Source organism: Anolis carolinensis, chromosome 3 (genome assembly GCF_035594765.1).
Source record: "Anolis carolinensis isolate JA03-04 chromosome 3, rAnoCar3.1.pri, whole genome shotgun sequence".
NCBI lineage: Eukaryota > Metazoa > Chordata > Lepidosauria > Squamata > Dactyloidae > Anolis > Anolis carolinensis.
Genome location: NC_085843.1, coordinates 45362 through 69752, shown reverse-complemented (window position 1 = coordinate 69752; position 24391 = coordinate 45362). Strand labels below are relative to the sequence as shown.

At 41.9% G+C, this 24391-nt stretch overlaps 1 protein-coding gene across 3 annotated transcripts; it reads right to left on the bottom strand.

Annotated features, from left to right (window-relative positions):
• Positions 1-3783: 3783 nt before the first annotated feature.
• On the bottom strand, positions 3784-17949 carry LOC103281686 (zinc finger protein 420). 3 transcript variants are annotated; one of them, XM_062977018.1, is made up of 3 exons: positions 17853-17949; positions 17185-17255; positions 3784-7919 (listed from the first exon to the last, which is right to left on the bottom strand). In XM_062977018.1, the coding sequence occupies exon 3, from the start codon at positions 7628-7630 to the stop codon at positions 5885-5887; it is 1746 nt and encodes a 581-aa protein (XP_062833088.1). In that variant the 5' UTR covers positions 7631-7919; positions 17185-17255; positions 17853-17949; the 3' UTR covers positions 3784-5884. The 3 variants fall into 3 exon arrangements, with proteins under 3 accessions (XP_062833088.1, XP_062833089.1, XP_008121955.1); XM_062977019.1 differs by having other exon boundaries at positions 17189-17255; XM_008123748.3 differs by lacking the exon at positions 17185-17255.
• Positions 17950-24391: the final 6442 nt, after the last annotated feature.

The window sequence follows — 24391 nt, the reverse complement described above, 5'->3', positions numbered from 1 at the left end:
CTACAGGGGTGGGGGGCCCATTAAGATGGTCCACCCCAGGAGACTTATAGATCTGGATGGATTCCTGATGTCTCTTGGGGATTTTCCTGTCATGGCGGCAGATGAGCCTGTCGATGTCCTGGACAACCTCTATAACTCAGAGACAACCAGGGCAGTAGACACAATTGCCCCCGAACGTCCCCTCCCATCCCGCAGAGTCAAGTCAGCTAGTTGGTTTACTGAGGAGCTGCTGGTGATGAAGCAGACGAGACGGAGGCTAAAGTGCCACTGGCGGAATACTTGCAATGTATCTGACTGAGCACGGGCTAGAGCCTCACTTAAGGCCTACTCAATGGCAATGAGAGCAGCCAGGAAGGCTTTCTTGACCGCCTGCATTGTGTCTGCAATGTTTCGAGTGGTCAGGGAACTCCTTCATCCTAGTGATTGAGAGGAGACCCCTGACCATTTGGCAACTCTATGTGGTGAGTTCGCCCATCATTTTGTAGATAAAGTCGCTCAAATACATCCCAACTTAGACACGTCTTAGAACAGCATCAAGGAATGTAATTGAGGCATCTTTCTGTCCTGTTTCATTGGATTCGTTTCAGCTTGTTCAGCCTGATGATGTGGACAAGACCTTGGAGCCACCACGTGTGATCTAGATCCTTGCGCTTCCTGGCTTATCAAACTTGCCAGTGTGGGATTAGCCATGTGGTTTCTGAAGATAATAAATGCCTCCTTGGAACAGGGACATGTACCATCAAGACTAAAAAGGGCAATGGTAAGACCAATTGAAGAAGGCGTCCCTTGATTTCTCTGTACTCAAGAACTACCAGCCAATTTCATAGAATCATAGAATAGTAGAGTTGGAAGAGACCTCATGGGCCATCCAGTCCAACCCCATTCTGCCAAGAAGCAGGACATCGCATTCAAAGCACCCCCGACAGATGGCCATCCAGCCTCTGCTTAAAAGCCTCCAAAGAAGGAGCCTCCACCACAGTCGGGGGAGAGAGTTCCACTGCCGAACAGCCCTTCTCACAGTGAGGAAGTTCTTCCTGATGTTCAGACGGAATCTCCTTTCCTGTAGTTTGAAGCCATTGTCCCCTTGCGTCCTAGTCTGCAGGGCAGCAGAAAACAAGCTCCCTCCCTATGACTTCCCTTCACGTATTTGTCCATGGCTATCATGTCTCCCCTCAGCCTTCTCTTCTGCAGGCTAAACATGCCCAGCTCTTTAAGCCTCTCCTCATAGGGCTTGTTCTCCAGACCCTTAATCATTTTAGTTGCCCTCCTCTGGACGTTTTCCAGCTTGTCAACATCTCCCTTCAACTGTGGTGCCCAGAATTGGACGCAGTGTGATTCCAGGTGTGGTCTGACCAAGGCAGAAGAGAATAATGGGGAGCAGGACTTCCCTGGATCTAGACGCTATTCCCCTATTGATGAGGCCAGAATTGCTTAGCTGCTGCATCACATTGTTGGCTCATGTTCACCTTCCTCCCCACAAGGACTCCAAGGTCTTTTTCACACGTCCTGCTGTCAAGCCAGGCATCTTCCCCCATTCTGTACCTTTGATTTCCATTTTTTCTGCCGAAGTGAAGTATCTTGCATTTATCCCTGTTGAACTTCATTTTGTTAGTTTTGGCCCATCTCTCTAGTCTGTCAAGATTGTTTTGAATTCTGCTCCTGTCTTCTGGAGTGTTGGCTCTCCCTCCCAGTTTGGTGTCGTCTGCAAACTTGATGATCGTGCCTTCTAACCCTTCGTCTAAGTCGTTAATAAAGATGTTGAACAGAACCGGGCCCAGGACAGAGCCCTGCTTGTGGCACTCCACTTGTCACTTCTTTCCATGATGAAGACGACGCATTGGTGAGCACCCTTTGGGTTCGTTCGCTTAGCCAATTACAGATCCACCTAACCGTAGTTTTGTCTAGCCCACATTTTACTAGTTTGTTTGCCAGAAGGTCGTGGGGGACTTTGTCGAAGGCCTTACTGAAATCCAGGTACGCTACATCCACAGCATTCCCTGTATCGACCCAACGACCCAACTCGTAACTCTGTCGAAAAAAGAGATCAGATTAGTCTGGCATGACTTGTTTTTGGTAAATCCGTGTTGACTATTAGCAATGACCGCATTTGTTTCTAAGTGTTCGCAGACCACTTCCTTAATGATCTTTTCCAGAATCTTGCCTGGTATTGATGTGAGGCTGACCGGACGGTAATTGTTTGGGTCCGGTCAGCCTCACATCGATACCAGGCAAGATTTCCAATCTCCCCTTTTTGGCAAGGTTCAGGAGCGCATGGTGGCCTCTCAGCTCCAGGGTTTCTTGGAGGACATTGATTATCTGGATCCATCGCAGTCTGGTTTTAGGCCAGGGCTGATAGAATCACAGAGTTGGAAGAGACCTCATGGGCCATCCAGTCCAACCCCCTGCCGAGAAGCAAGAAATGATTGCAGTTTTTAAAATTCAAACTCTCACTGCATTCCTGCAGTTTGTCTAACACTTAAGACCTGGGTGACCCAATACCCTATACTATTCTTGGATACATCCATGGTGTAAAGGAGTATTTTTGCTGATTGCATTGGCTTCATTAACATTCCTTGGTTCTAGCACATATAAATAATCCTTCATTCTCCCTGCTCCATACAGTGTATTCCCTTTCAGGATTTTCACCTTGCTCCCTGAAAAATTAATGTCAGACCCCTCTCTTATCAAATTTCATTTCCTAAAGTATCCCCCAAATTATTAACAAAAACTTCCTCTTGCCCTTGAGCTTGGTTGTTGCACTCCAAGGCTGGGATACATTTCTATACTTACTACACAATCTAGTCCAAGGTGAAATAGCAAAGCAGTTTATTGAAGTATATATATATATATATACTAGCTTGGGGATCCGGCGGTGCCCGGTTTATTAGAAGGCATTGTTTGTTTTGGGATGTTAGGTAATACCTTCACCAAACTGAAGTTTGGTCCAGATCCATCGTTGGCTGGGTTCAGTGCTGTCTGGATAAGAGTGAACTACAACTCCCAGATCTCAGGTCAATCACTTCCAAACCAGGCCTCTATGTACAATTTGCCATGTTGGGTCTGTGTGCCAAGTTTGGTCCAGATCTGACATCAGCTGGGTCTAGTGCTATCTACCTACCTACCTACCTACCTACCTACCTATCTATCTATCTATCTATTTTAATCTGTATGCAGATGAACTACAACTCCCAAAGTCAAGATCAATTCCCATTAACCCTTGCAGTGTGTTCAGTTGATCATGGGGCTTCTCTGTGATAAGTTTGGTTGCAGTCCATTGTTGGTGGGGGTCACAGTATCAGTGAAGGTCCTGCAAATCCCATTATCCATGGCAAGTTTGATCCAGATCCATACTTTGTTGGGTTAACAGTACTCTCTGGTAGCAGGTCAAGTACAACTCTTGTAGATCGTGGTGAATTCTCCCCAAACCTCTTGTTCAGTTGCTGATCAATTCCTCTGTTAACTGTGTGCCGTAGGAAGGGGTAGGAAAGGGTTAAGGGAGAGGCAGTGGGTGGGGTCATGCAAATTAAGGAGCCCTGGAATGTCCATTCTGGAGGAAAAACAGAATATCTAGGGTGAAATAGTCCCAGTATGAACACCTTCACTTAGGTGGGGGGCAGGATGGCGTTTGTGGGGGACACGGGCAGGGTTAGGGTACATGTTCATGGCGCACACTATAACCTGCATGTCAGTGGAGGAAGGGCCACGGGTGTCTCCTGCTCAGTGGGAACTATAGCTGTTTGGAAGAGGGAAGCTGTCTCTGTAAGTGGACACATACTCCACATACACATTTTTCACTTTTATTATGTTTATAGATAAGAAGCAATTCAGGAAAATAGTATAAGAATAAATGTTCAAAAACAGGAATAATCCTCAGAGTTCAAAGTACACGATATCCATCAAAAAACCAGGAATACAAAAGCAGGATACACCCAAAAACATGCAACATAGGAACAGTCCTTAAAAACTTGAGACATGAAACATGAACACAACAAAACCTGGAATTAAAAACCCCTTGGAAAACTTAGCCGAAGTTCTATGCTCTAACACCAAGGTTGCCTAGACTAAGGAACCCATTTGCTGTTGTCTCTAAAATAGACAGAAAAACGTGCAGTTTCCCTTTAAAAGCTGATACGGGCTTCTTGGATAATAAGCAGCTTGACCTTCGTACTTTCTCACAAGAAGCTCTATGTTGATGGAACATCAATCTCCTACCTAGCTGTCGCATATTAACCCCTGGCCTTGCATTTTCCTCCTCTGAGCTCAATTCTGTCTCTGACCTTGCATCTCTAGGGAACTGCCTTTCCGGAATGTGGCCTCCCTTGGACAGAGCGCTCCCATTCCCAGGGCTTAAAATCCTCTGATCCTTCTGTTGGTCTGCAGACCCAGAATCCCCAATGTCATTATTGGGCTACCTAACAGGCCCAGAATCCCCATTGAGATCAAGTACAATCAAAGGCTGGACTACTTCATTGATAATACTTCACATTCAGACTATCAGACTAAGTTTTTGAAATTGAGTCCTGTCGTTCACAATATGTTGTGCACATCCAGTCAACATAAAATAAGTCCTTGTGTCTTTACAACCCTCACATGAGGAGCCCCTCTTCTGATGCAGCTTCTTCTGGTTGTCTTGCCATCTTAGACAGTCCCTTTTCATGTGTTTTGGGAAATCACAAACAAAACACCTTCTCACTGCACAAACTCTTTTTATTCTGCTGCTTCCCCAGCTGGCTGTCTGTGTTGGGCATGTCCTGTTGTGTTGTAGTCTCCAAATGCTGATCTCTCCGCCTCTCCCAGTCTGCCAGCAGACTCACAGAGATGTATTGCAAATTCAACTATGCTTGTGGGAGTTACTCCAAAGAATTCACAATTATGCTGTCCATTGAAGACAGCACAATAATGCATTTATTTACTTCAGTGAGTCTGAAGTCTCTTTGCTCGAGCTCAACAAAGAAGCTTTGCAGTTTGTAAATGGTCCTTTAATTCCTCCCCCTTCTGCAGACACTTCATGTACAGCCTTGTTTTTTGCACTACAATTAAGACATGTGCAGTGTGCATAGGAATTTATTTGTATTTTTTTCCAAACAATAATTTAGCTCCTCAGCAGTCTGAAGAATTGTGGACCGGTCCTCTGCTTAAAAAGTTTGAGGACCCCTGCCTTAATTCCTCCCCCTTCTGCAGACACTTCATGTACTGCCTCCTACCATAGCTAGCGCAGCTACGGTTGTTGCAGAGTCCGAGACATGTACCTCCTTCAGCTGCACCCATATAGCATTTGCAATGGAAAACTGGAGATGTGGACTAATTGCTCATTGTCCACTCCAAGGATAAGTGTTGCCTGGGCCTTCTCCGGAGCTCTTTGCTGCTCTGTCGCATGCTGTGGCAGTGGGTTCACAGCAAAGTCCCATAAAGATTCCCTCCTTGAGTAACTCTCCATCTACACCTTCCATGTGGAGTAGTTACTGCCATTCAACCTGACAATTGGGAATGCTGCCAAATTCACTCACGGCTCCATCTTCCAGAGTTCAACCACAAAGCAATACTGAAGGCAAAATAAATTTCCTTTGCTACAGTCTCTGCGGTACTAGGGCTGGTCCCATAAACTGTTGCATTTAGCGCTTTAATGCACTGTGCCACCAGGGGCATCCTTCTATCTTAATCTTGGTGTTGATCCTTGCAAAAACTCACCCCGTTTTCTGTATACCTTAACAGAGTCCTCTTCTGTGGGATACCTTCCCCAGCAGCAATCAAGCCCCAGGCCACACAGACTGCTGTCTATGACAAATAAAAAACAAGGCGGTGACCTTCCTCTTTGCTTTCACTCTCCCATTCTTTATCTTACTATGGAGAGCAGGGATCTTTGGGGGATTTTTTTAAAGCAGAACTAGGAAAGGCAGGTCTCCTCCTCTAGCTGTGTGTGAGTCCTTTGATGGGAACGCAGCTGTCCTCTCCAACTGAAGCTCTTTCCACATTCAGTGCATTGATATGGCTTCTCTCCTGTGTGGATCCTTGCATGGGAACGCAGAAAGTCACTCCGACTGAAGCTCTTTCCACATTCAATGCATTGATGTGGCTTCTCCGCTGTGTGGGTCCCTTGATGCGAACACAGCTGTCCACTCTGACTGAAACTCTTTCCACATTCCATGCATTGATATGGCTTCGCCCCTGTGTGGGTCCTTGCATGGGAACGCAGTTGTCCATGCCAACTGAAACTCTTTCCACATTCAATGCATTGATATGCCTTCTCCCCTGTGTGGGTCCTTTGATGGGAACGCAGCTCTCCACTCTGAATGAAGCTCTTTCCACATTCCATGCACTGATGTGGCTTCTGCCCTGTGTGAGTCCGTTGATGGGTACGCAGGTGTCCACGCCAACGGAAGCTCTTTCCACATTCAATGCATTGATATGGCTTCTCCCCTGTGTGGGTCCTGTGATGGGAATGCAGAGATCCACTGTCACGGAAGCTCTTTCCACATTCCGTGCATTGATGTGGCTTTTCCCCTGTGTGCATCCTTTGATGGGTACGCAGATTTGACTTCTGAATGAATCTCTTTCCACATTCCATGCATTGATGTGGCTTCTCCCCTGTGTGGGTCCTTTGATGGGAATGCAGAGCTCCACTCTGACTGAAGCTCTTTCCACATTCCATGCAATGATAAGGCTTCTCCCCTGTGTGGGTCTTTTGATGGGAGCACAGCTCTCCACTCCGACTGAAGCTCTTTCCACATTCAATGCATTGATATGGCATCTTCCCTGTGTGGGTCTTTTGATGGGAAAGCAGCTGTACACTCCAACTGAAGCGTTTTCCACATTGCATGCATTGATATGGCTTCTCCCCTGTGTGGGTCCTTTCATGTGAATGCAGACTGTCACTCCGACTGAAGCACTTCCCACATTCAATGCATTGATATGGCTTCTCCCCTGTGTGGATCCTTTGATGGGAACGCAGCGCTCCACTCTGACTGAAGCTCTTTCCGCATTCCATGCATTGATATGGCTTCTCCCCTGTGTGGGTCCTTTGATGGGACTGTAGCTGCCCACTGCGAATGAAGCTCTTTCCACATTCAGCGCATTGATGTAGCTTCTCCCCTGTGTGGATCTTTTGATGGGAACGCAGCTCTCCACTCTGACTGAAGCTCTTTCCACATTCCATGCATTGATGTGGTTCCTCTCCTGTGTGAGTCCTTTGATGCGAACGCAGCTGTACACGCCAAGTGAAGCTCTTTCCACATTCAATGCATTTATATGGCTTCTCCCCTGTGTGAGTCCTTGCATGGCAATGGAGGTATCCACTGTCACTGAAGCTCTTTCCACATTCTATGCACTGATATGGCTTCTCTCCTGTGTGGATCCTCTGATGAATATACAATTTGTCACCCCGACTGAAGCTCTTTCCACATTCCATGCATTGATATGGCTTCTCCCCTGTGTGGGTCCTTTGATGCAAATGCAGATGTGCATTCTGACTGAAGCTCTTTCCACATTCCATGCATTGATATGGCTTCTCCCCTGTGTGAGTTCGTTGATGTTTAGTAAGAGAACTTTTCCCCATGAAACATTTCCCACAGTCCATACACTTATGTACCTTCTCCCTTTTATGTGATGTGGAACAGGGATGAAGATTTTCCATTCTTTTAAATTTATGTTTAAAATATTATGGCAGAAGTTCATAGGTAATAACTCCTGAACAGCACAGGATTTGGCCTTCTCTGTCTTTGTATTTTCGTAGCCTTCTGGTCTTTTTCCAAAGCCCCTCTTTTAACAGCAAAATGCTCACTTTCCTCCAAGTATTTCACTTGAAATATGTTTCTCGTACTTATTCCTTGTTCTTGCCAGTGCAGTGACACTTCATTTCAGTCCTAAGGCATCTCTAGGGCAAAGCTCTCACAGGGTCTTCTCAAGGTTTGTTCAGAGGTTACCTGCCACCAGACAAATGAGAGTAAAACAAGACTTATTAATCTATCCCTTCCTCTCTCAATATTAAAGATGGTTAGCCTCTCCATTTTGATTTTCCCAATATCCAAGATGGCTGTCCTTTCCCAGTATCCAAGATGGCAGACTTATTAAGGTATCATTCTCCCAATATTCAAGATGGCTGACCTCAATGAATCCTTCCTTCTACTAATATCCAAGCTTATTTATTTATTTATTTATTTATTTATTTGGGGGGTAATTATCAATATTATATGTATACACAAATGCAAGATAGTTCACTTCGGCAGAAAAAATGGAAATCAAAGATACAGAATGGGGGACGCCTGGCTTGACAGCAGTGTGTGCGAAAAAGACCTTGGAGTCCTCGTGGACAACAAGTTAAACATGAGCCAACAATGTGATAAATGCTGCTAAAAAAGCCAATGGGATTCTGGCCTCATCAATAGGGGAATAGCGTCTAGATCCAGGGAAGTTATGCTCCCCCTTATTCTATTTTGCCTTGGTCAGACCACACCTGGAATCACACTGTGTACAATTTTGGGCACCACAGTTGAAGGGAGATGTTGACAAGCTGGAAAGCGTCCAGAGGAGGGCGACTAAAATGATTAAGGGTCTGGAGAACAAGCCCTATGAGGAGCGGCTTAAAGAGCTGGGCATGTTTAGCCTGCAGAAGAGAAGGCTGAGAGGAGACATGATAGCCATGTACAAATACGTGAAGGGAAGTCATAGGGAGGAGGGAGCAAGCTTGTTTTCTGCTGCCCTGCAGACTAGGACGCAAGGGAACAATGGCTTCAAACTACAGGAAAGGAGATTCCACCTGAACATCAGGAAGAACTTCCTCACTGTGAGAAGGGCTGTTCGGCGGTGGAACTCTCTGCCGCGGACTGTGGTGGAGGCTCCTTCCTTGGAGGCTTTTAAGCAGAGGCTGGATGGCCATCTGTCGGGGGTGCTTTGAATGCGATTTCCTGCTTCTTGGCAGGGGGTTGGACTGGATGGCCCATGAGGTCTCTTCCAAATCTACTATTCTATGATTCTATGATCCTTCTCAACCCAGAAGGGGACTCAGAGTAGTTCAGAGTGTTGGCAACAATTCAATGCCCTTGATAAAAAACAGTATAAAACATCAAAATTGTGATGACTCATGGGCCATGTAGTCCCGTTCCTAGTACTATTGTGGCAGATGAAGAGGAAAACTTGGGTTTCCCACCGTTTCAGCCAGAAACGGAGCCCTCGCACCTGCAAGATGTTTGCCCACAAGAAGTCAGCCAAACAAGCCTTGAGCAGAAATCTCCCCCATTTTCTCGCCGGGATTATTATAATCAAGATAGAGGCGCTAGGGAGGCGAATCGCAGAAGCGCCAGGATTGCTGCCAGACAATTAGCTGATTAAGCCTGTTTCCCTTGGGAAATCTTAAGGAGTCATGCATCTGGACACAGTATGGGTTTCGTTTCTTGTTCCCCAGGGAAAGTGTTCCTTGGCGGGAAAACAAGATCCTATATAGGCGTTTACCCGCAAAGAAATCCTTGCGGAGTCAATTCGTCACCTTGTGGAGTGAGATCGTGTGTGGACTACGCTACTCCAGTCCCTTGCCTCCAGGACCAAGTTCCAAGCCTTGTTTCATGGACCTTGTTCTAGCATCAAGCTTCCTTGTTTCCACGGACCTTGCCACGGACCTTGCTCTTGCTTCTTGCCTCTTGTTGCCACGTATCAAGCCTTGTTTGCCAAGAATCTAGTTTACTTCCAGCCTTGTTTGTCAAGCTCCATTGGACTAAAGGACCCTGTCATTTCCCCACACTTTGCTTGGCAAAGTGTGTGTTTCGGTTATTGGATTATAACTTTGGACTTTAATATCACATATTGGACATTATTTTCCTGGACTATATTTGACCTTTCCTGAAAGGTCTACTTCTGAACTATATTCTACACTTGTTTTTATTGACTTTATATATTTCCTTAATAAAGATATTAGATAGTTTCTGGTCTCTGCGCATGGTTATTGGTGTTCTGCAGCCTGGGTCCTGACAAAAATCAACCCTCCTCTGAAAAAAACATTAAACATTTTTAAACACAACACATAAAATATATCACTATATATCACACAAAGGCATAGCCGTTGTCCGTAAACGGTCCTGGGTCACTGCACTTGCAACTTTCACTTTAAATATTTATTTATTTATTTATTTCCCTGAGCCCGAAAGGACTCAGGGCGGCGTACACAATTAAATATTCCTATGATGGGCCAAATGCCTGGTTGGCCGACTTATTAATGTATCCCTCCCTCTCAGTATCTGAAATGGCTACCCTTTCTTAATATCCAAGATGGCTGCCCTCAATATATTCTTCCGGCCAATCTCCAAGATGGCCAACTTCTTAATGAATCCCTTCTCCCAATATCCAAGATGGCCACCCTCTCAATGTACCATTCATTCTACTGATATCCAAGATGGCCAACTTAATAATAATAATAATAATAATAATAATAATTTTATTTATATCCCGCCACCATCTCCCCCGGAGGGGACTCGGGGCGGCTCACAGAAATATCAAATACAAAACAAAGGTACAGCACATCAATAAACAATAACATATCAATTATAATATTTAAACATTAACCAAAAAAATGAAACACACTTACTAAAAACATAGAATTAAAAACAGTGAGGTTGTCATGGTAGAATAACAAAGTGCACGTTATAAGTAGCAGACTCAGAAACATAGATAAAGTGCCACAGATTCGTTTGAGGTCAATTTGGGATGAGAGGAGCCCTGAGCTAATGTCAAGTAACCAGGAGAAGTGCGACCAATATAAAAGGTTGAGGAATATAATTATGATTATGATAGGATATACATTATGATTATAATGTATATCCCTCTCTCAATGTGTTAAGAGTGTAATCCAACCTTTCTAAAGAAAGAACTCTTGACCTCAAGCTACAGAGTGTCAATCAAATTAATATTATATTGCAATATCTTATTATCATTAGCCACTCTGGATGCCGATGAGAGGAGGGTGCATGCACAAAAGGGAAACTGGCAGGCGCCGGAGAGGAAGAAGGCTTGCAAAGGGGAAAAAGGCCACCTAACTACTAATATAATGTGTAAATATTGAAATAAATATAGTCCCCCTACTTCGCGGAATTTCACTAATTGTGGGTGGTCTTGGAACATAACCCCCTTATTATATAATATCATCATTATATATTAAAATATTAAATTATATTAAATTATAATACTATTTATTTATCTCTCTATATAAAAATGTAATGTGACCTTTTATTATGGAGTAAAACCACTGAACTCAATCACACCAAATTTGGCCACAAAAGACATAGTCATCATGTTTATGTATTTCAATAAAAAAACCCTTAAAAATAGTCCAAATTACAAAGGATAAGGAAGAGCCTTTCTCCCCCTAACTCCAGTTAGAAAGGTAGGCTCTGCTGCCTTTAGCCCCCCCCCCCCCCGGCTGCCTTTAGGCCCCGCCCCCTTCGTATCCTAGCAACTCCCTCAACCAAAATGGCACCCAGGGCAGAGGCAGCGTGCACTTAGGCCTCATCCACACTGCCTATAAAATAAAGATTATCCGATTTGAACTGGATTATATGGCAGTGTAGACTCAGGGCCCTTCCACACAGCTATATTACCCAGAATGCCAAAGCAGATAATCCAAAGTACCTGCTTTGAACTGAATTATCTTGAGTCCACACTGCCATATAATCCACTTCAGTGTGCATTTTATGTAGCTGTGTAGAAGGGACCTCATATAATCCAGTTCTAAGCAGGTATGATAAGATTATATATATAATATGTAATAATTACTGTGGTATAATAATACAGAACAATATAATATCTAAAATCAGGACAGTAAATAAAGAGCAACACTCTGAAAGCAAAGAAATTGGGAATTCCAAAAAGGAAACAATCAGGGCCAGCTAACACCTCCCAACAAAGGAATCCCCCAGGCAGGAAGCAGCCAGGCTTTGAAGCTGCAAGGCCATTAAATGCTAATCAAGGTGGCTAATTGCAACATTCATACCTGCCGCACCAAGACTATTAATTGCTATTCAAACTGGCCAACCAAGGATTCCGCAAGGGAGAAAGCGGCCAGGCTTGCAAGCAGCAAGGCTATTCAGTGCTATTCAACCTGGCCAACCAAGACTTCCCCTAAGTGGGAAACCCCCAGGATTTGTAGCCATGAGGCTACTCTGTCCCATTCAACCTGGCCTAGCAAGGATGCCGTATGTAGAAAGCAGCCAGGCTTTTAAGCTGCAAGACTATTCTGTGCAATTCAATCTGGCCAAACAAGGATTCCCCTACAAAGGAAGCAGCCAGGCTTCAAAGCGGCTCTTTGATTGAGGGTGCCACTCCAGCTATTCCAGAAAACGGCCAGACTTTGAAGCTGCAAGGCTATTCACTGCTATCCCACCTGGTCAACAAATGATACCCATAAGCCACAGCAACACATGGCCAGGCAAAGCTAGTAATGTTATATTTTTATTAAATTATTATTATATTTTTAAAAGATAAATACAATATCTGGAATTCAACAATCAAAATACAAGTATTATTTCCCCAATCCCACCCATGACTTCCGACATCTTGCTATAGGGGACTAGTATCTAACACAAATATGTCCTTATCTTTACACTAATAAAGCCCGCTTGGCTATTTCATAATCTTATTTTGTCTCCTTTTTCAAATACGGAAAAAGCCCGTCTCCGTTTTCTAGAGAATGCTTCCTTGTTTCCTCCCCTCATGGAGATCTTGGCCATTTGGATATACTCAACTACTTTTGCTATTATGATTCTCACTGCCACAAAACGATGATGATGATAATAATAATAATAATAATAATAATAATAATAATAATACTTTTATTTCTCACCCAACTCTCCTCATGGCTTGAGGTGGTTTACAAAACAATTAAAATACGCAAATTTTGGCAAATTTCTTGACCTTCAGCGAAGGACGAGAGGGATCCTCTCACCTCTGCAGGAGTCTACCGGATACCATGCAGGTGTGGACCACCAAACGCAGCAGAATTGCCCAAATACGAGTCAAAGAACATGAAAGGCCCTGCAGACTCACTCAAGCAGAGAAATCAGCCATAGCAGAGCACTTTATGAACCAACCTGGACACAGGATATTGTTTGAGAACACAGAAATGCTCGACCAATTCAACAACTATCATGTCAGACTACACAGAGAAGCATTGAAATCCACAAGTATGCAGACAACGTCAACAGAAAGGAGGAAACCACGAAAATGAACAAAATCTGGCTACCACTATTTTAAAAACTCCAAAATCAGAACAGTAAATAAGGAGCAGCACTCTGAAAACAGAAGAATTCAAGACAGGAATCAATCAGGGGCAGCTAACGACCCTGAACAAAGGATTTCCCCAGGCCAGGATGTGAGGCTGGGAAGGTAATTAAATGCTAACAAAGGTGATTAATTACAACATTCACACTGGCCTCCAACAGACTAGAGTTCTTCCCACCACCCAGGAATTTCCAGAGATATATAAACATGGCCATACAGCCCGGAAAACATACAACAACCTGGTGATGCCGGCCATGAAAGCCTTCGACAAAACATTTGGCAAATTTCTACACCATCTTTGCCAATTCTCTCCTGAAACAAACCCAATAAGCACATTTTTGGGGGTTTTTCTTAATCTTCTTAGTAATCATTCTGTTGGCTTCTTCAGTCACTTTTCCAAAACTTTTTTACCACCAAACCATTAATTAAGGAGTTATATAACTTCTATAGAACATTTTATACATGTTTTCTCTGATACAACCCGCTATCCATAAGTACAGTAGAGTCCCACTTATCCAACATTCGCTTATCCAAAGTTCTGGATTATCCAACGCCCTTGCAAGTCAGGAAGAATATATACATACACACACACACTAATCTTATAAAAGCATTTTCCCCTGAAATATTTGTTAATCTCTGCTACAGATATATAGGCATTTCCCCCTGCAAGCCTTTGCAATCCCTATGCACCTTTATATTTGTATCTATCTATCTATATACATTAATTTTATATATGAATTTTCCCCTCATATGATTGCAAGTCTTTGCAAATCCTATATACATATAGATAGCTAGAGATTTCCATGTACCTCCATATCTGTATCTATGCGCATACATTATTTTACATATGAATTTTCACCTCACATGTTTGCAAGTCTTTGCAAATCCTATACAGATATAACTATCTATAGAGAGAGGGATGTGTAGATAGATATATATGAACATAGGGCTTGCAAATATTGCAGGGGAAGTACACAAACACACACACACAGATTTCTAGATAGATATAAACATAAATATATAGGGCTTGCAGATATTGCAGGAGGGAAATGCACATATAAAGAGAAAGGATATGCAAATGTTTCAGGGGGAAATGCATATGTGAAATTAGTATATATAATTATAGATCTATAACTAGCTCTGCATTGTTTATATAGGCATTGAATGTTTGCCTGTTACTATATTGGAAGCTGGCCTGTTTTCTCATGGGGAGATAGGGCAGGGTACAAATGAAGTTGTTGTTGTTGTTGTTAAGTCCTTGTTAATACCGTATTGTTTTTGTTGAACCTACTTTTCCACTTACAGAGCAAGTTTACGGTTTTTCTTTGAAATACGGTAAATATTCAAAAACCTTTAACCTACTGATGCCTCAATATAACAACTCACATCATGCGAGATTAACCCCCTGAAACTCCATAAGTAGTTAAGTTAGTCATGTTGGGCAAGTTCGGTCTAGATGCCTCATTGGTGGGGTTCATTGTGATGTCTACCTGCAGGATAAACTACAGCTCCCACCATGATGGGTCAGTCCCCTCAAATCCCCCCAGTAGGTTCACTTGGTCATATGGGTTCTGTGTGCAAGGTTTGGTCCAGATCCATCATCGGTGGTCACAGTGTGTCTGGATGTAAATGAACTTCAACTTCCAGAAATGAAGGTCAGTTCACCCCGAAAATCCTCCAGTATTTTCAGTTGGTCGTGGTGGTTCTGTGTGCTAAGTTAGGTCCAGAGTCATCATTCGTGGCGTCCAGAGTGCTCTTTGTTTGCAAGTGAACTATAAATCCCAATACCTACAATGGCTATAAATCAAGGTGGATTATGGATTTGCAATACCTTCATCCACTTCCTGGACCAAACTTTGATCACAGAACCCCCATGACCAACAAAACATACTGGAGGGGACTGGGGGGAAATGATTTCAGAGAGTTGTAGTTCACCCGCATCCAGTGGAGCTGCAACTCCCCACCAACAATGGACCGGGACCAAACTTAGCGAACACACACAACATGGCTTCTTAGCAGGGGGTTGGACTGGATGGCCCATGTGGTCTCTTCCAACTCTACTATTCTATGATTCTATGGCCAACTGTGAATACAGGCAGGGTTTGGGGGTGATGACCTTGCCATCTGGGAGTTGAAGTTCACCGGCATCCAGAGAGCACTGCACCTAGCCAACGTTGGATCTGGACCAAACTTGTGTCTTTAGTGGAGGAAACACAGACAATCTAGGATGAAATTGTCCCCGAATGAAAGCATTCCTTGGGTGGTGAGCCCTAGTGTTTGGGGAGCACATTGGCGGGGTTTGGGCCACATGTTCATGTTGTTATTTTAATATATTATTTTATTGTATTATTTTGTTATTTCTCATTGTTTTATTATAACTTTATGTGATGTATTATTGCTATTATATTTTATTGTTATTTCATGTCATTTATGATTGTTATTTGTTATTTTATGGAACAAAGTGGAACTCACTGCCCTGGAGTATGGTGGGGACTCCTTCTTTGGAGGCTTTGAAGCCGAGGCTGGATGGCCATCTGTCGGGGGTGCTTTGAATGCATTTTCATGTTTCTTGTCAGAATGGGGTTGGAATGGATGGCCCATGAGGTCCCTTCCAACTCTACGATTGTATGATTCTGTATTATTAGTTCATTACTGTTATTCATTACTTTATTATTGTTATATTTAATTATAGTTTTAGTTTATTATTATTTATTTATTTATTACATGCATTTATACCCTGCCCTTCTCCCCGAGGGGACTCAGAGCGGCTTACATTCTGCCACGAGGGCCATCAACAAATATACTATAAAACAAAACAATTAAAACATGATAAAAATATACAAAAATTAAAACGCTGCAAGGCAGCGATATTGCACCACCCTCAGTCATTCAATACTGCTACAATTACAGATTTGCGACCCGATTACATCAGCCAATGAGCTTATTCGCTGACTGCCTGGGCGCAGAGCCAAATTTTTAGTTTTCTTCTAAATCCCAGGAGGGATGGGGTTTTCCGGATATCGCTGGGGAGGGAGTTCCACAGCCGAGGAGCCACCACCGAGTAGGCCCTGTCCCTCGTCCCCACCAGCCGCGCCCTAACCCTAACCCATTTTAATTTTTGTATAATAATAATAATATAATTATTATATTATTATTATTTTATTGCATTATTGTTATAGTATTATTATTATATTTTATCATTTGTTATTTTGTCATTATTGTTATTATTATTATATCATTGATTTATGTTATTGTTATTATTATTATTATGTCATTTGTTATTACTATTTTATGTCATTTATGATTACCTTTATGGCGATTATAATAATGCTATTTCATTATTTGTATTATATTCTTTATTATTTATTTATTTAAAGCATTAACATTCCACCCATCTCACCCCAAAGGAGACTCAGGGCAGAGCACAACATATATAGGGCAAACATTCAATACCGGGACATAAAATAAACTATAAATACATAAGCACTAAAATCAGTTATCTCCACTCTATAATCAATTGTATAAAACATGCATGGACAAACCTCGGCCCTCCAGACTTATTTATTTATGGTATTTATATCCCACCCTTCTCACCCTGAAGGGGACTCAGGGTGGCTTACAAGTTGTATGTACATACAATATATTATATTATTAGCATAGCACAATATTAGCATCATATATTACTCTCACTCCAGAAGCAACTCCCGACACACACCAAAAAAATAATAATCATATATTACTATATTGTACTATACCACTATACTGCAATATTATTTGTAATATTACATGTAATATAATTATAAGATTATAATAGTGTATTAGCATTATATTGTATTAAATTATAATATCATTATCAATATTATATGTATACAAAATATATTATTTTATGAGTACAGTATAATATCATTTATTTATTTATTTACTTACTTACAGCACTTTTATCCCGCCTTTCTCAACTCTGGAGGGGACTCAAGGTGGCTTCACAACATAGGCAACGCCTTTAAAAACAGAGTACAATAAAAACAACCACACTATTAAAACAATTAATAGCATTTGAATCCATACACGAAGCTAAATAACATGATCCATAGGCGTAGTCCAGGGCCGTTCCATAGGTCGATTACACATCTTTCGTATCAAATTTTTGCACTAGATTTTCGAAGGCTTGGTCAAAGAGCCTCGTGTCAGTTTGTGAACAGTAGGACACATTATTTTTTTTAAAAATCCAAGATCAACCTTTTTATAAAAATACAGTAGAGTCTCACTTATCCAACATAGGCCAGCAGAACGTTGGATAAGCGAATATGTTGGATATGCCTGTTTATGGAGAGAGAGGTGCTTTTGCAGGCTCCCATCAGATGTTTTGGACTTCAATTCCCAGAAGTCCTAACAACCAGCAGGCTGTGAGGAACTCTGGGAGTTGAAGTGCAGAAGTAGGCCCAGGCCTGGCCTCGAAACACCTCAGACCCGCCGTCCCGAATCCGGTCAGCAGGGTGAAGTCGTTTCCTATTGTTGGCTCATTGCACTAATTTAACTCATTGCATTTGTGAAATTAGTATATATATAATGAGATCTCTTCAGCCGGGCCGCCTCACCTCCGCCTTCCTCCTCTCCACCGCCATCGAGAAACGCGGCTTCGCACTCCCGGAAATGGCCCTCCCCGCTCCGGAAGTGAGCCTGGCACTCGGCTCTCTAGGAAGTGGAGGCCTGGCGCTCTCGCTGGACGTCCGCCCGGCCCCAAGATGGCGCCCGAAGGCAGGAGGCGGGACTTCCGCCCTCCCTTGCTCCCTCCTTCTCCATCAGAGAAGAGAATAGAATGAATATAGAATAATAATAGAATAATAAAATAGAAGAATAAGACTAGAATAATAATAGAATAAAATAATATAATGTAGAATAATAATAGAATAATAGAATATAGTAATATAATAAATAATATAATAATGTAATAAATACAGAATAATAGTATAATAACAAAATAGAATAATAAGACTATATTACTGTATATGCATGTATGTGACTAAGTTTCTGTGGGATCACTACTTGTGTAAGTGTGTGTTAAGAGAAAAACACCTGGTTAATTACAACTCATGGTTGAGTCATTGGAACAATCAGGGCTAACAGGCTTGAGCCACTCCCTGAATGGGGTATATCTGGGAAATGTTTGCAATGTCTTTTGGGGACTTACTGAATGCTTGCTGAGAGCCTACTATGAAGATGCATGAATTTAATGCAAGAGACTTTATGTGAGTTTTTGTTGCTGGAAGTTTTATTATGATTTTTGACTCTGCTACTTAAGAGTAAATTTTGATTTTCTCTTCCATTTTCGTGGCTTGTTTTTCTTTTGCTCATTGTGGATACAACAAAGGACTGGATAAGTCTGGACAGGACTGCACGCAGTTTGTTTTTCTACAAACCCGTAACAGGTTATGGGCCCAGTCTCAGGTCCAGTTGCAGACCAGTTCCAGAAGTAATCCACAAAAGACTGTAGCAAGAAGAAATTGTTTGGTTTTGCATTTTGAATTTACTTGCAAACAAGGAAGATGGATCCTGGGGTGAATCTTGCAGCTTTCCCAATGGCCAGGCTTAATGGCAATAACTATTCCATTTGGAAAGTAAGAATGGAAAGTTATTTAAGGAGGGAATCCTTATGGGAATGTACAGAGAACCCAGTCCAACAACCAGCTACAGCAGAGCAACAAAGGGCACAGGAAAGGGCCAAAGCAACGCTTATCCTGGGTGTTGACGATGACCAGCTCGTCCATATATGCAGCCTGCCTACTGCCAACACGATTTGGGTAAGACTGAGAGAGGTGCATGCTTCAGACTCAGCAGCAACAGTGGCTGTACTAGCGAGACGACTATATAGAAATAGACTGAAGAGAAATGAAAGTCTCAAGGACCATTTGCAGACATTGCAGAGTTTGTTTTTGCAGCTAGAGGAGAGAGACTTTAAACTTACAGAGGCAAACAAATGTTTTATTGTGTTGTCCTCAATGGATGAATCTTTTGACGGAATAGTGAATTCCCTAGAGTCGCTCCCACAATCACAATTAAACCTGCAATACATTTGTGCGAGACTTTTGGCAGATTGGGAGAGAAGGAGAGATCGTGGCCTGGAGTCTGCAAACACGGCAGGACGTTCCCAGGAGAAGCAGCCAGCTGGAGTTACACACGAGGAAGAGACAGAGAGAGTCTGTGTGGTGAAAAGGTGTTTCAACTGTGGGTCTCCAAACCACTTAAAGAGAAGCTGTCCAAAGCAACAAGGGAAGCAAGGGAAGAAGGTGAACCAAAGGAGGGGTTCCTCGCATGTAAGAATTGTAAAGTCCCAAAGAAGTCCAGCAGATGAGGACATATTTTATGTGGACTCTGGGTGTTCCCAGCACATAGTGAACAACAAAAATTTAATTCAGAATCCTGTAGATCCTGAATGCTCAAATGTTACCCTTGCAGATGGAAAGCTTTATCCAGTTCAAGGTCAAGGGGAAGTTTTTGTTAAACATTTGGGGAGAACATTAAGAAATGTATTTTTAGTTCCAGAAATTGACTATAATCTTTTATCTGTTGGGAAACTAGATAAAGAAGGGTATGCAGTGAACTTTTTTGGAGGCAAGGTCAGGATTCTGAAAGGGAATAAGTTATGTGGAATTGGGGTATTACAGGGAGATTTGTATGTCTTAACCCCAAGAGGTAATACAAATGAGGTAAATGTGATTAGTAAGAATGCTCCATTACATCAAGGTTGCATTCATGATTTACATAGAGCACTAGGTCACCCAAGTTTCAAAGTATTATATAAAATGCAAGATTTCAGTGAAGGCATTATTTTGAAAGATTGCAAGAAGTTTCTGGATTGCAATGTATGTAAGAAAACAAAAGCACAGTCAGCTCCAATTAGTAAGAAAAGCTTAAGAAACTCAGAAGAAGCTTTTCAATTAGTGCATGCTGATTTAATTGGTCCTTTTCAGCCGAGTAAAGGTGGAGCAATTTATGTTTTGTGTATTTTAGATGATTATTCAAATTTTGCATGGAGTTTTCTGTTAAAACAAAAGAGTGAGGTTTTTGAAATTTTTAAAAATTGGGTGGCATATGTTAAGAGGCAGTTTGGAGCTGGAGTAAAAGCTCTACAAACAGATAGAGGAGGAGAATTTACCTCACACAATTTGGAACATTTTCTAAAGCAGGAGGGGATAAAGCACCGACTTACATGTGCTTATCAGAGTGCAGAAAATGGAAAAATAGAAAGGTTTGTAAGGAAAATACAAACAGTGAAAGATTCATTGTTAGAAGATTCAGGGTTACCACAAAATCTTTGGGGAGAAGGAATGTTAACTGCATGTTATCTTATAAATAGGTGTGAGCCTATTCAGAACACACCTTATTTTATGTTATATGGTAAGAAACCTCCATTAGGGCATTTACGAACTTTTGGAACACAGGCATGGGTTTTTGTACCCAAAGCAATGAGAAAGAAAGGACAAGACAAAGCCAGGAGGTTAACCATGGTTGGGTATGCTCAAGGAGCCAAAGCTAGGCGGTTTTTAGACAAAGATGGTAAAATTGTAATATCTAGATCTGCAAATTTTGCTCATAGCCAAAACTGGGATAAAATACATGCTAATCATGAAGTTTTCCTTCCTATTTCAAATGAGAAAACTCGTGAGCAAGGTAAACAATCAGAGCAGGGTAGTATTGTAAAGCCAACATCTGCTAGTCACCAACCCTCAAGTAGTCAAGTTACTCAGCCTGAGCTAGTCAGAACTAGGCATCCCAAGATAGAAGTAAGTGAACCTGAAGAAGTAGATATAAGACCAGAAGTAAATGAGCAACAAGATGCCATGCCAAGTACTAGCCAGGACATAGGTCTCAGAAGGAGTGAAAGAACCAGGAAGAAACCTGACAGATTTAAAATTCAAAATGTGAGAGTATGTTTGGTCAACCATGAACCTCAGACTTTTGAGGAAATAGAGAGTTTGCCACAAGGGGAGAAAGAAAAATGGTTAGAGGCTATAAATGAAGAATTAAAAAGTATGGAAAGGTTAAATGTATATGAACCTGCAACTTTACCAGAAGGAAGTAATCCTATTGATACAAGATGGGTTTTCAAGCAGAAAATTGATTCTGATGGTAAGGTACGCTACAAAGCGCGTCTTGTAGCTAGAGGGTTTACACAGATCAGGGACATAGATTATACAGAGGTGTACTCACCCACTGTGAGCCCCAGTTCTGTAAGATTAATTTTAAGTCTTGCAGCGTGTCTAAATTTAAAAACATATCATTTTGATATAAGCACAGCATATCTGAATGCTAATTTAAAGGAAAACTTATATATAATACCTCCACCAGGTTCTAAGTGCAGAAATACCAACACAGTTGTTATGGTTGAGCCTTATGGCTCCGATACTGGGAGACGAGGTCGTAAGACTCCTCGGGAGTCAGACTCTCTTGAGGAGCAAGAAAGGAAACGGCTCCGGGACTTATTTGCAGAACCAACAGACGAAGACTCCTTTGAGGGTTTTACCGAGAGAATGGAGGAAGAGATGGTTAGCTCAGAGGAGGATGACATGGAATGGACTCGTGTGAGGGAGGATTTGGGTGTCACCGGCAATGATAGTGTGGGAGGCGACTGGCGGGTTGCAGGATCGGACCCGTTGACGGGCTGGAGGGATGGAACGGGATCCACAGCTGGGGATGCTGTGGGGCGTAGTCAAAGGTGTTTTAGCTCTGATGAGGATGATGATGAGGAGGCACCTGGAATTAGGATAGCAGCTGACAGCGATGAGGAGTTATGAACTGGCATAAAATGGGGTCTAGAATCAATGGCTAATTGCGTTGGGCAAGGTAATCTGGACGAACGCTTGGGCTCTTGTTGGGAAATTCCTGAAGACGGGTGTGATTCGTTTGCTGAATACGTAAGTTACCAAGGACATTGGGCATAGACGGCGGGAGGAACTGTGTGGGCTTTTCCTGTGCAACTTGTGTTTAATCTCGATAGCTTGGACCTCCGTCGTCTTTTTGATGGACATTAACTGCCTACTCTGGATTGACGCTGGACTGACTGACTGACTACGATCCCGGACTTCCCTTCTGCGGCTATCGGTGGAACTTGTGAACTAAAGACATCTGTACCTGGCTTTTGACCTCGGACCGGATTGGGACCCTGCTGACCGTTACTACCCTGATTGATGTGCCTGGATCCGGATTTCGCTCGTTGCACGGAGGAGTAACAACCTTAGTTACTCAATTGTAGCTTTTGAGTAGCAGAGAGGAATCTGCTGCCAGTTATTTGTGTTTCATTGAACCTTTGTTTATCAACTTTTGTTTGTTTAAATTGCCAGGCTGAAGTAAGCATTTTTGGTTTAACCCGGATTAAACTTCTGTTTAATCCGGTTTATCTTTTGAACCACTTTTAGTACCAGCGGAGTCTTTTTTGTATCTTTTCACATTGAAGGCAAGTGTTTGCCTAGTCCTTTGTTTCTTACGGGCATTTTTAGTGCTGTTCCTTTAATAAACTGTGTTGAACTTTATTTGGTGGCGTTCTGTCTGTGACACAGTTTTCAAATTGAACCGGGCACTTTATGGTCTTAAACAGGCGGGGCTTGCCTGGAATGATTGTTTGAATGATGCTTTGACCAAAATGGGTTTTCAGAGAAGCCGAGCAGACCCATGTGTGTATATAAGAAATATACAGCACGATTATCAAATACTTTTTGTATATGTAGATGACTTATGTTTTGCAGCTGAGATTCAATCAGAAATTGATCAGTTTGCAGAAGAACTAGGCAAACATTTCAAACTGAGAAACCTAGGTCCAATACAGTATTTTCTTGGAGTACAAATTATGAGAACTGAACAAGGTTTTATGTTGAGTCAAAAAGGAAAAATATTGCAGATTTTGGAAAAGCTAAACATGAAAGATTGTAAAGGGGTTCAGTCACCCATGATTTTAGGTTTTACAAATGAAGTAGAAAATTCTGAAGAAAAGATTTTGTATAAAAGCATTATTGGGCAGTTGTTATACATAAGCAATTACACAAGAGCAGACATAGCATTTGCTGTAAATTTCTTAAGTAGATATGCAAGCAATCCATCCATTTCAGCATGGAATGGACTTAAGAGAGTGGCAAGATATTTAAAACAAACTCAAGATTTTTGTTTAGTTTTAAGTCCGGATGACTCACTGTCTTTAGAAGTATATGCAGACAGTGATTTTGGAAATAGTGCAGATAGGAAATCAACAACTGGAGTTTTAGTTAAATTTTCTAATACAGTCATAGATTGGAAATCCAAAAAGCAGGGGTTTGTTGCTTTAAGTTCCAGTGAAGCTGAATTTGGTGCTCTCAGCTTAGCTTATACAGAAATCTGTGTGATAAAACAATTATTGAAAGATTTGCAAATACCTGTTGAAGATCCTACAAAAATATATGAAGATAACCAAACATGCATTTTGATGGCAACACAAGCCAGAGTAAAACAAAGAAGCAAGCATGTCGATATAAAATACAGTTGTGTAAGAGATGCAGTAAAGAATGGTGAGATTGATTTAATGTATTGTAACACATCTCTAAATCTGGCTAATATATTGACAAAGCCACTAAGTGTTCAGAAACATGAACAGGTCTTAAATGATTTAGGAATTTTTGAATGTACTATGTAAAATGTACTATGTTTTTCCTCCTAACACAAGGAGGGGTATTACTGTATATGCATGTATGTGACTAAGTTTCTGTGGGATCACTACTTGTGTAAGTGTGTGTTAAGAGAAAAACACCTGGTTAATTACAACTCATGGTTGAGTCATTGGAACAATCAGGGCTAACAGGCTTGAGCCATTCCCTGAATGGGGTATATCTGGGAAATGTTTGCAATGTCTTTTGGGGACTTACTGGGGGATTTACTGAATGCTTGCTGAGAGCCTACTATGAAGATGCATGAATTTAATGCAAGAGACTTTATGTGAGTTTTTGTTGCTGGAAGTTTTATTATGATTTTTGACTCTGCTACTTAAGAGTAAATTTTGATTTTCTCTTCCATTTTCGTGGCTTGTTTTTCTTTTGCTCATTGTGGATACAACAAAGGACTGGATAAGTCTGGACAGGACTGCACGCAGTTTGTTTTTCTAGAAACCCGTAAC